Raw genomic sequence first — 14203 nt, 5'->3', positions numbered from 1 at the left:
GCTAGGTGAGCAAATAATCTGACCTTGTATAAGGCAGCTTCCTATCTTCCTTTCTAATTACCTTATGGGAATGAGGAGGGTGAGGAATTGAGGGCAGCCCTTCAGTTCAGTCTTTCATCCATGGACCAAGCTGATGGCAGTTTACTTGCTGACTGACCTTGAGCTATGTAATATAACCAAATAACAGGGGAAGTTATACAACAAACTTCATGGAATGTAGAATCAAGCTTTCAAGTGCAACTGATCCAAAGTAGAGCTACTTAGCTATTGTATGAATGCTTTAAATACACAAATAGCTCAAAGAGCCTGGCCTGATATCATCTCTCTCTCTCTCTCTCTCTCTCTCTCTCTCTCTCTCTCTCTCTAGCACATACATAGAAGAACCAGCAAAAATAAATGCTGCATGAGCTCAGACGCCCACCCACAAGCTGCTTCCTCCATGGACTGGCAGCTTGTGAAATGATAAAGATCTCAAAATTTTCCACTTACTCAGAGGGCCAACTGCAGCTTCTCTGCTGCAGTCCAGAGCCCCTTCATCCGGCACTGTATGTCTTTCTTAGTTATGTGACTGCACTGTGCATAAATCGATACTGGGGCAGACTTCAGCTGTCTTAGTGTCTATTTTTATTTTAAGTCATTTTTCCAGCCTTTAAGACTATTCCAGGTAAATGCAGACAAACACCTTATTGCATGGAAAATGTGGGGACATTTGCCCATTTCCCAAACATATGCTAATGTACCACAGTAGTCATCACCATAGCTGGTTTTGAACTATTCCATGGTTGCTGTTTTCCACCTCTGTTTACTGACTAGCCCTGTTGCTGTAAACTAAAGATGTTAGCTCTGCCTGACCCTCCATAGATCACTGCAGTGTTTTACTATGAATCCCTGGGCTTTTGTTTACAGAAGCAGATGGTTTATTCTGTCCTTGCTGTCTTAAAAAGTTTACTCATACTGATTACAGTGGTATTTGCATTGGTTTCCAAATAGTATGTGCGGTATTTCTAAACAAGCATTTTCTTACTGGTTTGCCTAATTTGTTTAGTGGTTCCCCTCTTATGTGTATTTTTTAGTGATTCCTCTGTGATGTGCAACAGAGGAACCACTATTTTTTTGGGGGGGATTGAGTGGAAAAGCCCCCCCAAACAGTTAGTTTTACATAATAAAGCACATGAACTAACATGACTTCAGGGATATCACACTATGATTTCTTGGTAAAGAAAACACACACACACACATTTGGAAACACACCAGAACATAAATGACAACTCAGAATGCAGCTCATGAAAACTAGTAGCATTAAAACCTTTCAAAGTATATAGCAATGCTTGGTATGTGGCAATGTGAAAACCATGGAGAAAAAAACAGAGAAAATAAACTATTCCTTAAAAGATTACTCTAGCCATGAAACTTGGTAGTTTGGAGAAATACTTTCTCTGGTCAACATGGCTTGCCATGAACCAATAATACAGATAACTGTCTAACCATGTGGCAAACGCAGGGAAGCCTTACTGCTTGATAAAGGCCCCAGTGTTTACCATGCATCAGAATGTGTGGCCAAAAAAATATACTCTGTATGTTTGCACTAACGCGGATGACCAAGGAACCATGTGGTAGAAAATCTTACCCATGAGGTAAGTTGGTCAACTGTATTCACCCAGTGATATGCTTGAAATTATGTGGTCAATCCTTGGTAAAACCTCAGAACCCAAAGATGGGGTGGGAAGGAAGTCCAAGCAAGATACCTAGTGCTCAGGCACACGGCTTCTGTGCTCTTCTAAGCACTTTGGCCCCACTGGGACTAGCAGAAATAGTATCAATTAAATGATGCCAAATAGACAGATATCTGTACATGATGCAGAATTTGAGTTACCTTGGTGTACAGTTTAACACATAGAATAGACAGCCCTGTCTGTGTCCTGCAGGATGCATAACATAGAGCATCTTGGCTACAAAATTAAGGATATTCAGAAATATGTAGGAAATACAGAGTGGGGAGATGGTATAAGTGGATTTTAAAAAGCGAGTCTTGTTTTTTCATACTATTACAAGACATCCAGAATGCCTAGATCAGCCTTCCCCCAGACTCCAGAAGTCTTGGCTGAGACTGAGGGGAATTGTAGTCCAACACATCTGGAGGGCACCAGCTTGGGGAAGGCTAGCAAATGTTCAAGGAAACTAGAGTGCTACATATGCCTGGTTAGACTAACATGGGCTGCATGAAGAATTCAAATAACTGAAGATTATTTCTTTTGTCATTCTGTTGTTGTCGTTGTTCAGTCGTTAAGTCATGTCCGACTCTTCGTGACCCCATGGACCATAGCACGCCAGGCCTTCCTGTCCTCCGCTCTTTCCCGGAGTGTGCTCAAATTCATATTCATTGCATTGGTGATGCTATCTAGCTATCTCATCCTCTTCCGTCCCCTTCTTCTTTTGCCTTCAGTCTTTCCCAGCATCAGGGTCTTTTCCAGGGAGTTTTCTCTTCGCATTAGGTGGCCAAAATATTTCAGCTTCAGCTTCAGTATCTGTCCTTCCAATGAGCAGTCAGGGTTGATTTCCTTTAGGATGGACTGACTTGACCTCCTTGCAGTCCAGGGGACTCATAAGAGTCTTCTCCAGCACCACAGTTCGAAGGCATCAATTCTTCAGCGCTCAGCCTTCCTTATAGTCCAGCTCTCACAGCCATACGTTGCTACTGGGAAAACCATAGCTTTGATTAGACGGACCTTTGTCGGCAAGGTGATGTCTCTGCTTCTTACTATGCTGTCTAGGTTGGCCATAGCTTTCCTCCCAAGGAGCAAGTGTCTTTTAATTTCATGGCTACAGTCACCGTCTGCGGTGATCTTGGAGCCCAAGAAAGTGAAATCTGTCACTGCTTCCATTTCTTCCCCTTCTATATGCCAGGAGGTGATGGGGCCAGATGCCATGATCTTAGTTTTTTTAATGTTGACTTTCAAACCAGCTTTTGCACTCTCCTCTTTCACCCTCAACAAGAGGCTCTTGAGATCCTCTTCGCTTTCTGCCATTAGGGTGGTATCGTCTGCGTATCTTGAGGTTGTTGATAATTCTCCCAGCAATCTTAATTTTGACCTGTGATTCATCCAACCCGGTGTTTCTCATGATGTACTCTGCATATAAATTAAATAAGCAGGGCAACAATATACAGCCTTGTCGTACTCCTTTGCCAATTCTTGTGTTCAAGGTTAAGCGTATATGTATAACAAGTGTGGCATCATATCAACATTATGCAGTCTTTTCAATAGCAATGTTCAGTACATGCACAAGCTTCTAATCCTTTGTGGTCTTAGGTAAAAATTTGGAAAATACATATTCAGCAATTTTTCAAAGCTCAGAAATCCAAGGGCGACTCTTCCAGGGTTGAGAGGGAAGGAGGGCTTCAGTCAGAAAATATAGTAAGAAAGTTCCTGTTTTGGAGAGAACAGGAAGGTAGAAAATTACATATCAAGAGCTTACAGTAGCTGCAGGAATGCCACAGAATTAGCATGATTACTTAGAGTCTGAGAACAAGGTTATGATCCGCATTCCTCCAAAATGGCTTCTGTGGAACGTTCTCTAGATGGCCCTAACAGAAGACCATGTAAAGATCAGTATTTTATGAAGTGTTTGATGGTTTATCGGTAGTGATGGAGGGTGACCTCTCCCCAACCCCAGTTAACCTAGCTGTTTTCCCCCAAATTCAGAAGACTGGCTTATTCAGACTTCAGTTATGAACCATATTGGACCCTTGTGCATCCCCAATTATGTTGTCAGGAATGCAACAGGGTCTGATTCTTCCCCCACCTCCATCCCTCCTACACAGTCGCCTGACTCCCTTTCTCAAAACTCCTTCCCCTTCCTACGTACCTGTTGACTGACATTGCTTGCTGTTCCTGTAGCAATGGCAAGAAGTGAGGGAGTCCTCTCTTCCTCTATTCTTTGGTAGTTGGCAGGCTGCTACAGCTGCTAGCTAGTTGCCAGGAATTGAGGGTGGTGATGGAGAGATATATCTTCCTTCCTTCCTTCCTTCCTTCCTTCCTTCCTTCCTTCCTTCCTTCCTTCCTTCCTGGGAAGCAACAGCAAGCAAGATAAGCAGATGGGAGGAAGAGGGGAGGGTATATGGAGGCAGGCAAATAGGTTGGAGGGAGGATTCTTCCTTGGTTTAATTCGGGGTGGGCAACTTGTGGCCCGTCCAGGTATTTTGGCCTACAACTCCCATCAGCCCTAACCAGCATAGTCAGTGGTGAGGGATGATGGGAGTTGTAGGCCAAAACATCTTGAGGAGCCACAAGTTGCCTACCCCTGGTTTAGATTAGAGCTGGAGAAAAACTCTTAGGGCTGTAATGCTTGCCTCAAATACAAAATGAGCAGTGCAAAACTTGGAGACTTATATTTTTAAACTAGGAATTGTGAAACTCGGCAGCATCATTAGTCACTGGTAGTCGCAGAAAACTACAATTTTGATTTACACCTTCCATCATGCTACCTCCTTCTGTTTTTTCCTCATGTAGATGAATAAAAGCCATCCAAAATGCATACATCCAGAGGTTCTATACAATTTGTAGTGCACATACATATACGTAAGGCTCCACTGGAAAGTTCTTGAATTTCTGTATTCCTTCGCATACATATTACCACAAAACATATGCACTAGATCTTAAGATAAGCACAGTTAACAATTTCTTTGCTGTAGTGGTGAAGTTGTCTTCAAAGGAACAGAAACCCTGTTGAGGTAGTACAGTGAAAGTCACCTCTTCATGTTTGTTCCTTTTAAGAATGTAGAAAAGGGAACAAAGAACTTATCTGGCTTTCTTCATGGAAGAGTGTGAACTGATATAGAACAGGACCAACTGTTATAAATTGTACCACGAAGAAGTAAAATATTGCTGAATATGTCCTGTAGCAAGTGGTTCTTGCAGATCTGCACCACAGATTTTCAAAAGTACCTTTGGAAGTGGCACTGACAGACTTGGGAGTATTTCCCAGACCTGCAGTGATGGAGTTTGTATTTATTCTAAAGGTGGCTGGTATTTTCTTTATTTTTTATAGATGGGTGGGTAGAAACCTATGTTCAGTGGAACCTATAGGGAGTAATACAAACTATAAATAAAATGATTTTGAATTATTTAAAAAATTGAATTTCAGGAGATATGACTGAAAGCAAAGCAAAGAAGATTGAGATCAAAGATGTTGATGGGCTAACCTTAAGTAAGCTGATTGATTACATCTACACAGCTGAGATAGAGGTCACAGAAGAAAACGTTCAGGTGAGGAAAACTTAAAAGGGCCTTTTTGGTAGTGACTCCTTTCCCCTCTTTATCTGCTTTTAAATGGCCTTTGAAAACATTTTTATTCTTATGATTTTCTGCTGGATCTTGTACATTGTTTTTATGTTGATTAAAAAAATATTGTTTTTAGTTCTTTATAATGCAACCCTATGCATGTCTACTCAGAAGTAAGTTCCATTGAATTCAATGGGGCTTACTGAAAGGAAAGTGGGTATGAGATGCAACCTTAGGGCACAAACCTATTGAGATAATCAGCAGCCTCCAAGGTTGGAGGCTGCCAAGTATCCAATGTAGGGCGACCATAGCATGGAGGTGAGCCTCACCTTCGTGCTCCAGCTGCCCTGCATGTTTGGCTAGATGGCTGATTTCATCTGCCTAGCCGTGGTTTTGGGGAGGGAGAGGGAAGGAGGGCATGCAGTGCATAGGAAGCTGTGTAAAGTGGCTTCCTCAGTCTCCTCCCCTCCCCACCCTTAGGACTGCCCCCTTTTCTCTGTCTCCACACTTCATTTCTGAGCATGGAGACCTAGCTGGTGTGGAGACAACTGCGCCGGCTATGAGGGGGCAGGGAGTGCTGTTTCTGGCTACCACATTCGGAGACCTGGCTCTGACCTCGGTTCCCAGAAACTGAAAAATCCCATGGCTCTGTAGACAGTGGCCATAGGATTACTCCCTCCCTTAGAAAATTTTCATTTTTAAATGAAAAATTTAAAAGCTGCCTTAGAAAAATTTCATTTTTAACGGTGGAATTTTAAAACATGACTTAGGGAGCAATCCTATCTAGATAGGCGGCCACCTCCGAACTCAGAGGTGACCCCCTATCCAAAGCAGTGCAAGAGAAGCACAGAGGGTATCGTTTCCTCCACGCTTCTCTTGCCCTGCTTTTTCTGCTAGACAGCTGATTGTGGCTGTCTAGCCACAGGAGCATGGAGCGGGGAAGGAGGCTGCTGTACGACACACTGGATGTATCATACAGGCAGCTACGCCCCGGAACGCCCCCAGCCACACCCCTTTCCGGCCCCTCCGCGCTCCTCTTGCGAGCATGGAGGACGGGGCTGTTCAGCACTGCCTCCGAGGCAGCACGGAAGTGGGGAGAGGTCGGTTTTCCAGGAACCAACCTTGGAGCACAGGCTCTGAGGTTGGTTCCCAGAAAACAGCATATCCTATGGCTGTCTAGCCACTGTCTACTGGCCATAGGATTGCTCCCTTAAATAATAAAGAAAAGGTTACGTGGCAGTCAATATTAAAGACCTTTCTGGACAAATCCTCATCTTTAGAACCATGACATACACCAAAATATTTATTTATTTACTCATAAAATTATTTCATATTCTGGGTTTTGGCTGTAAAAAGTGGCTTACATAAGAAACCAAAATAGTATGCTACTTCCTTCTGGGTAGTCTTAGGGCACATTGTCAACTAATGATAAACTTGTTAAAGTCAGTTCTCTGTAATCTTAAGCACACTTATCAAAGAGTAAACCTAGGGTGCAATCCTATGCATGTTTAGACAGAAAAAAAGTCCTCAATGCACAGCATTCCCCCAGCCACCTGGGAGTTGTAGGACTTTTTTCTGTCTAAACATGCATAGGATTGCACCTTTAATCACTTTATCATCTTCCCAACAACCCTGCTTATGTTGTGCTTGCTTAGATTCTATACTCTTAGAGTAAAAATATTGTGCGGTTATGACTGCATTGATATAAAATCAGGGTGAACTTTACTGGAGTCAGGAATGTTACAGCATAATTCTAGAACATGTGAGAATGTGAGAGCCTACTTTCATGGTATTACCTGAGGGGCCTGTTTATACCCTTATTGGCTGGGGATTCTGTCCAAGCAGTGAGAAAAGCACAGGCATATGAGTGTGCCTCACTGCATGTGTACTGTGCTATGTGTGCAATACATTTGCAAATCCACTGTATTATCCTTTTTTCTTATAAAAGGAGATAAAGTGTGTGCAAAATGGGCTTATGTGTATATGGATATGCACACACACATGCATGCCGCCTGAATTGACCATTATCTCATACGTGCAATGAGAGGAAGGCGTGCCAGTTGGTGAATGTGTGGACAAGTTCATAGTCATGCTTATGTCTTTATCGTCTTCATCAGAAGACTTTGCACAATCATCTTCACAGCCCTCTGTCTCGAGCCTGCTGTTGAATGTAGGACCATATTAAGCTGCCTAAGCACAGGCTGAAAGATCAGGTTCAGAGTTGATAATGCTCCTGGTCCTGTGCTGCCCCTGGATCTTCAGGCGGCAGCGGTGTTGAGGTGTCAGTGGTCAAGAATGCTGGGAGTTGTAGTCTAAAACAAATGAAGGGCAGCAGGTTGGGGTAAGCTGCTGTAGAACATAATTTTCACCCAAACCAGAATTGGGATCCCAGTTCAAACAGTGGCTTCCAATCCTTGTTTGGATGCAAACTGTAACCATAGCTTTCCTGATTCAGATGTCATAGCAAGCCATAGTTATCACGAACCTGGAAGTGAGGGAGGGAATCAGTATGTACACGAGGAAGAGGGAAAGCTGGATACACTGCCCTGATGGCAAAACATTGTCTTGGCCATGACATCTGAACCAGGCCGCCTAGAGGATGATTGCTGCAGGAGCAAGACTTGAACCAGGGGTGTCCTAGTTCATCGATCTTGTAAGTGCCAAGATAATTAATCGCTGGTATATAATGTATGTATGGATTTCCCCTTACTGTGAGCAGTTGAATAAGTTTCACTTAACTTTGGAAATTCATTGTTTTAGTGGAATAATAAGACACTGAAATGATTCCTAAGATATTTGTCGAAGAAAAGAAAGTCATTATTACTTTCCCTTTGCTGGCTTAAGTTAATCTGTTCTAGAAATCAAAGTATTTGGGGCCTGGAGACCCATTGCTTAATTAATTTCTGTGTTTTATTGGAGCCTATTGGGGTTAGTGTTCTCTTAAAAAAAAAAGTTACTGATTTGTAATATTCCTGTGTGATCCAGCTGGGTTGGATTTTTCTTGCTGGAATAGTACAGTGAATGCACCCCAGGGCATGTTGCAGTTTTACTCCTGTTCTCTTTGGATGAAGGAAGTTAAGGCAGTAGATGAACACAGTTCTCTGCTTGCCAGCACAGTGTTATACCAAGGTAGGCCTTTAACAATTTTTGTCATGTTTCTCTGGATTATGCCTTAAAGACACGCTTCCCAGTTTTCTGGATTCCAGTGGAATAAATATAGCTTTAGCAGTGGGGAAAAATGAAATTAATACTGTTTAGATTTCACAGGGGAATTGCCGTTTTAATTTCTTTTTAGTTACAGGCACTTGTGAGGAGTCCTTTTGAGCAGATGTACAATTTAAGTGCCCCCAGCCATCTTCTCAATCTGCGTTCACTTAATTCTTTGAATGAGGTTGACACCACAACCATGTTATGTACAGATATGATTCTTTCAGCAGTGTTAGCCTTTGGGTATGCAGGCAGTTTGTCTTTATTTTAGGGTGAGTTGATCTGTCAGTGCAATATGGCTTCCCCATTTTTGTTGATACATGACTGCATTTCATAAAGCAGAGTATTTTCGTGGGAATACAAAGTTTCTGGGGTGAATGGCTTGCTTGCATGCTTAACCACGAGGATCACATTCAGTATATTCATGATGAGGAAGAGGGCTACATTATATGGAATAAAAAATGTAACAGGATGGCTAGATCGGAAGGCTTTTCAACAAGGTCCCTCACCAAAGACTCCTGAGCAAACTTCGCAGTCATGGAATAAGAGGACAGGTCCTCTTGTGGGTCAGCAACTTGGTAAAGAACAGAAAGCAGAGAGTAGGAATACATTCTCCCAATGGAGGGAAGTAAATAGTGGGGTCCCAAGGGATCTGTGTTAGGACCAGTGCTTTTCAACCTGTTCATAAATGAGCTGGAATTAGGAGTGGGCAGTGAAGTGGCCAAGTTTGCAGATGACACCAAATTATTTAGGGTGGTTAAACAAAAAGGGATTGTGAAGAGCTCCAAAAGGATCTCTCCAGACTGGGAGAACGGGCATCTAAATGGCAATTGCGGTTCAATGTAAGCAAGTGTAAAGTGATGCACGTTGGGGCAAAAAAATCCCAGCTTCAAGATCCCTAATGGGATCTGAGCTAGTGGTGACTGACCAGGAAAGAGATCTTGGGGTTGTGGACAGCTCAGTGAAGATGTCAGCCCAGTGTGTGGCCACTTAAAAAAGGCAAACTCCATGTTAGTCATAATTAGAAAAGGAACTGAGAATAAAACTGCCAAGATCATACTGCCCCTATACAAATCTATGGTGTGGCCTCACTTGGAATGCTGTGTACAGTTCTGGTCACCACTCCTAAAAAAAAGATATTGTAGAGCTGGAAAAATTCAGAGAAGGGCAACTAAAATGATCAAGAGGCTGGAGCATCTCCCCTATGAGAGAAGCTTACAACAGCTGGGATTGTTTAGCTTGGAAAAAAGAGGCTAAGGGGAGACATGATAGAGGTCCACAAAATTATGCATGGTGTAGAGAATGTGGATAGGGAGACATTTTGCTCCCTCCCTGAAAATACTAGAACCCGGGGTCATCCTATGAAGCTGATTGGTGGGAGATTCAGGGCAGATAAAAAGAAGTACTTCTTCACACAGCACAGAATGTAGTGATGGCCACCAATTTGGGTGGCTTTAAAAGGGGGTTGGACAAATTCCTGGAGGAAAAGGCTATCAGTGGCTACTAGTCTTGATGGCTATGTGCTACCTCCAGTGCCGGAGGCAGTGAGCCTATGTACACTAGTTGCTGGGGAACATGGGTGGGAGGGTGCTGTTGCGCTCATGCCCTGTTTGTGGGTTCCTGGTCGACAGCTGGTTGGCCACTGTGTGATCAGAATGCTGGACTAGATGGACGCTTGGTCTGATACAGCATGGCTCTTCTTATGTTCTTATAGTTCATTACCATGATTGTATGCCATTTCTGTGAGCACATTTATGTCTAATGGGTATTTGGCCAATATCAGAACATATTGGCTTTGTAATGCAAAGTTCAGGGAGAAGAACTGCTTGTAAAAGACAGGCAAGACAGTAACACATGGCCTGTGTAACACTGTATGGGTGCCACGTACACTGATGGTGTGGTATGTTACAGAGAAGCTTCAGCCATGCTGGCTTGCTGACACATGTCTTGTTTGCTATGGATTTAATTGCCATTACCCTGACTCTTTGGCTCAAGAATCCATTGTGGTTCCGGAAGGTACAGCCCCCAAAGCTGCCAGGAACATAATTAAGATGCTGAGCTGCCTCTGGGACACAGGAGCCATAGAGTATAGGTGCTTCATCCTTTATTAGATTAAGGGAGTTGTAACCACAGAAACCTGAAAATGCCCATTTTAGATGTACGTATTCCTCTTTGGTAAGAGTATAATACATCAATCTGCTGCGTGTGCACCATACCTCTGGTTAAAGGCCTCCTTTAGATCTGCATTGGTTGTTGTGTGTGTACTTACAAGTATGTGAACGAGGACATGTGGCAACAGTAATAACAAACGGGAAAGGTAGACTGAACATGGTGGTAAAATTGAAACTGGGTTCACACAACATGATAACCCACACTCAAGGTTGAGTGTAGTTGAGTGCCAGTTGTCACTGAACCATGGGTTATTGTGTTGTCTGAACCCAGCTGTGCTAACAAACCATAGTTAGTTAACCATGAACAACCCATAAAGAAAACCCATGATTTGTTGTTGGGTGGTGAACTGTGGGTTGTTCAAGGTTAATAAACCATGGTTTGTTATCATGGCTAGGTTCAGACAACACAACAACCCATGGTTCAACAACAACCCACACTCAACCCATATTCAACCTTCAGTGTGGGTTATCATGTTGTGTGAACCCAGTCATTGTGAACAATGAGGTGATGAACAGTGGTTTATTCAGTGGGGGATACGTTAAAAATGCATAAATCAAAGCAACATCTTGTATTCCTCCCTCGTTTCTTTTTTAAACTAACTACTGCATATAATAACACTTGAGAAATCCAGTGATTTAGGTGCATTTGCTCTGATGTGCATATCAGAAATATTATTCTGGTTCACAAGGCATCTTCATCTTTGATAGGAAAGTGGGGAAGGAATATCAAAGGAAATGACTGCATGATTGCTCTTGCTTTTTTCTTTTTGTCATGTGTACTTTCTGTGTACTGTTTTCCAGATCTGTAATAGATGTGTCCATCAATTGTCTCTCTCTAGAAAGTGCTGTAGCAAAGTTTCAGTGGATTATTTATCCAAGAAGGCAACCTGGTGCTTTGGTTACTAATACTCTCTCTCCTTTTCTTCTCTGTCCTTCAGGTTTTGTTGCCAGCAGCCAGCCTATTACAGCTAATGGATGTTCGACAAAACTGTTGTGATTTCCTTCAGTCTCAGCTCCATCCCACCAATTGCCTTGGAATTCGCGCCTTTGCTGATGTGCATACTTGCACTGAACTATTGCAACAGGCCAATGCCTATGCAGGTGACCACAGCAGCGTCTAATATATCTCTTGTTTTAAAATATAAAAATATTGATGCCTGGAGGACAATTTCATGCTTCGACACAAGCAAAGAATGAGTTAGGAGGAAAAACTAATTTGTTACTTAATGTTGCAGATAACTGCATTGCTCGGAGGAGTAAAACTATTAGGATTTTTTGACATTTTGAAAACTGCTTGTTCTAATTTTGGTCAGATGCAACTGTAAATACGTTTTCTAACGTCTTAGAGCAGTATTTTGGTTTGCATGCATGGCTTTCCCTGTTTTTGGTGGTGTCCCTGATGAAAAAGACACAAAGTCTGCACAGTAGTTGCAATTTACCAGTAGTGCTATGCATCCTGTTCTCTCCTTTCTATTTGGACATCTTAGTGACTTTTCAAAATAGCGACGCTGTTATACAAGTAAGGATCACAGATGGAAGTGTCACTTCGGTCTCTTAGGCTGCCATCTTGTATATATTTACCTGGGAGTATGTTCTATCGAACTCAGTAGGGCTTATGAGTAGACATGTATAGGATTGCAATGTCAGTCATATAACTCCAAAAATTTCTTCCAAATCTTATTATGCTTATCCAGGGCTTCTTGTCGCTAACATGCATTTTCCCCATTTATTGCTAGATCGTAATATGTGCTCTGCCCAGTGTTCTGTTGTTGGAGCTTCCATATTGTAAAAGCAGGCATTAAAGAGAGCTCTTCTTTATTATATTATGGAAAGGCCCAAACTTGCCCTAATTGGCAAAACCTTTCTTCTTCATGCCATAATGCTGTAATGTTGATGGCAAAGCCACCACAGATCTACTGCATCTCCAGTGCAGGTAGTCAGAAATGTCACATTCCAAGGATTTGTGGGTGCCACTGCTTTCTCAGCATTATTCTTTGCTGACTTGGGCTGCAGTCCTAAACACACTTAGTAGAGAGTAAGCCCCATTGAATGCAGCGAGACGTGTGAAAAAAACATCTCTAGGACTGCGCTGTTAATCATCTACTGTTTTGCTTTTTACTTATTTTGGTGCTAATTACCATTGCTTTGGTTGCGGCAGCACGCTTCAGAATGTATGCCATGTTTGTCTTGCATCATCTAGGCTTCTCGCGGTTTGGTTTTTGATGTGAGTTTAAACTATCAGTGTCACGGAGTTTAAATGAATATAGCGTTTGATGAATATAGTTGAGGTGTTGTGGGAGTGCCAAATGCATCAGGGCCAAACCTTAATTCATGCGGCACTGGAGCTGGATGTATTGGCCAAATGCTTCCACAGGGAGATTACATTCTTGCTGTAACTGGCTAAGTGTTTTTAAAATTATCTCTCATGCTAGTCAGGTGGGCTAGAGCACACATGTCTCTGTTTACCCGTTCCTTCCACAGGCTCATTTTGTCACCACCTTTCCCTTCAGGGTTCTTCCAGAGAGTCCATTGTACATGCAGGAATGGGTCAAAGGATAGATAATACGATTCTGTGCTTTTGTGGATGCAGTCATGGCAGCACACAAGATTTGTGGATGAATGAGATGCATGGATCCTAGTAGTGTCAACCCCATTAGGGCAGAGGTTGGAAATGTGTGGCCTTCCAGATGTTTTGGAAGCTCCATCGGCCCAAGCCAGCATAGCCAATGGTGAAGGGTGAGGGGAGTAGTAGGCTAAAACATCTGGAGGGCCACAAGTTGCCCACCCCTGCTTTTGGGGAACTGTAAGCTCAAATCTGATCCAATTGGGTAGAGTTGCCTAAAAGTCCACATTCCAAAGTTATAGCACAAGGTAGCAGGAAAGCACTGTGATATTGATAGAGATAAGGTAAATCGAATCCTCCTCTTAGGAGCTGTAGTCTTTTATTTTTATAGAGTCAAGAACTCTGTTCCTGAACAGCTAGTTTATTAGGTAAGAGTTAGGCCTTGTCTCTGACATACTAGCTTTCAAGGAGCAGAAGGTTTCTGATATGGGGAGTATTAAAAAGATATTGCCTGTGACCTGCAGTTTGAAGTGGTACAGAGTCCTAGGAGAGCTCTATGTAAGATGTACAAGACATTTTGTCAGAGACAGCTGTGTGTCAAGACAGGAATGCAGAACCCAGAAGCGTCTATGGGTTTTCTGTTATAATTTTGATATGCCCGGAGGTGAAGGTATTCCCAATAGGTTTGCTGAAAATTCTTGATGTTGAAGCAAGCTCTTTTTCTCCCTGAGGCTTCAGGCCCATTCCCAATTCAATATTTCTGTGACCTCCACAGCAACATTTACCGTTGTGCCTGCAAGCACAGTGAATAGGAAATGCTAGGTGTTAATCAAATTGCCTGCAAATCCAGATAAAATCTTTTCAGTCACTTGCTTGGTGCATAAGAAGCAATGGAGAAACTGGTCTGGGATGAATGACTCTCTCTTAAAGGTTTGAATTTTAGAACCATTTAATCTTTAACCAGACAAGTATTGCATTCAGTT

At 42.6% G+C, this 14203-nt stretch overlaps 1 protein-coding gene across 1 annotated transcript in view; it reads left to right on the top strand.

Moving 5' to 3' along the window:
• KLHL3 (kelch like family member 3) overlaps positions 1-14203 on the top strand; it is a 59876-nt gene that overhangs the window by 23712 nt on the left and 21961 nt on the right. The window contains exons 4-5 of the mRNA XM_084839007.1: positions 5143-5264; positions 11596-11758. Coding sequence (XP_084695133.1) covers positions 5143-5264; positions 11596-11758 — 285 coding nt within the window. The remainder of the gene's footprint in view (positions 1-5142; positions 5265-11595; positions 11759-14203) is intronic.

This window comes from Heloderma suspectum, chromosome 2 (assembly GCF_057233095.1).
Source record: "Heloderma suspectum isolate Gila_16-S chromosome 2, 16-S_ref, whole genome shotgun sequence".
NCBI classification, from domain to species: Eukaryota; Metazoa; Chordata; class Lepidosauria; order Squamata; family Helodermatidae; genus Heloderma; species Heloderma suspectum.
This window is presented reverse-complemented; position numbering and strand designations above follow the sequence as displayed.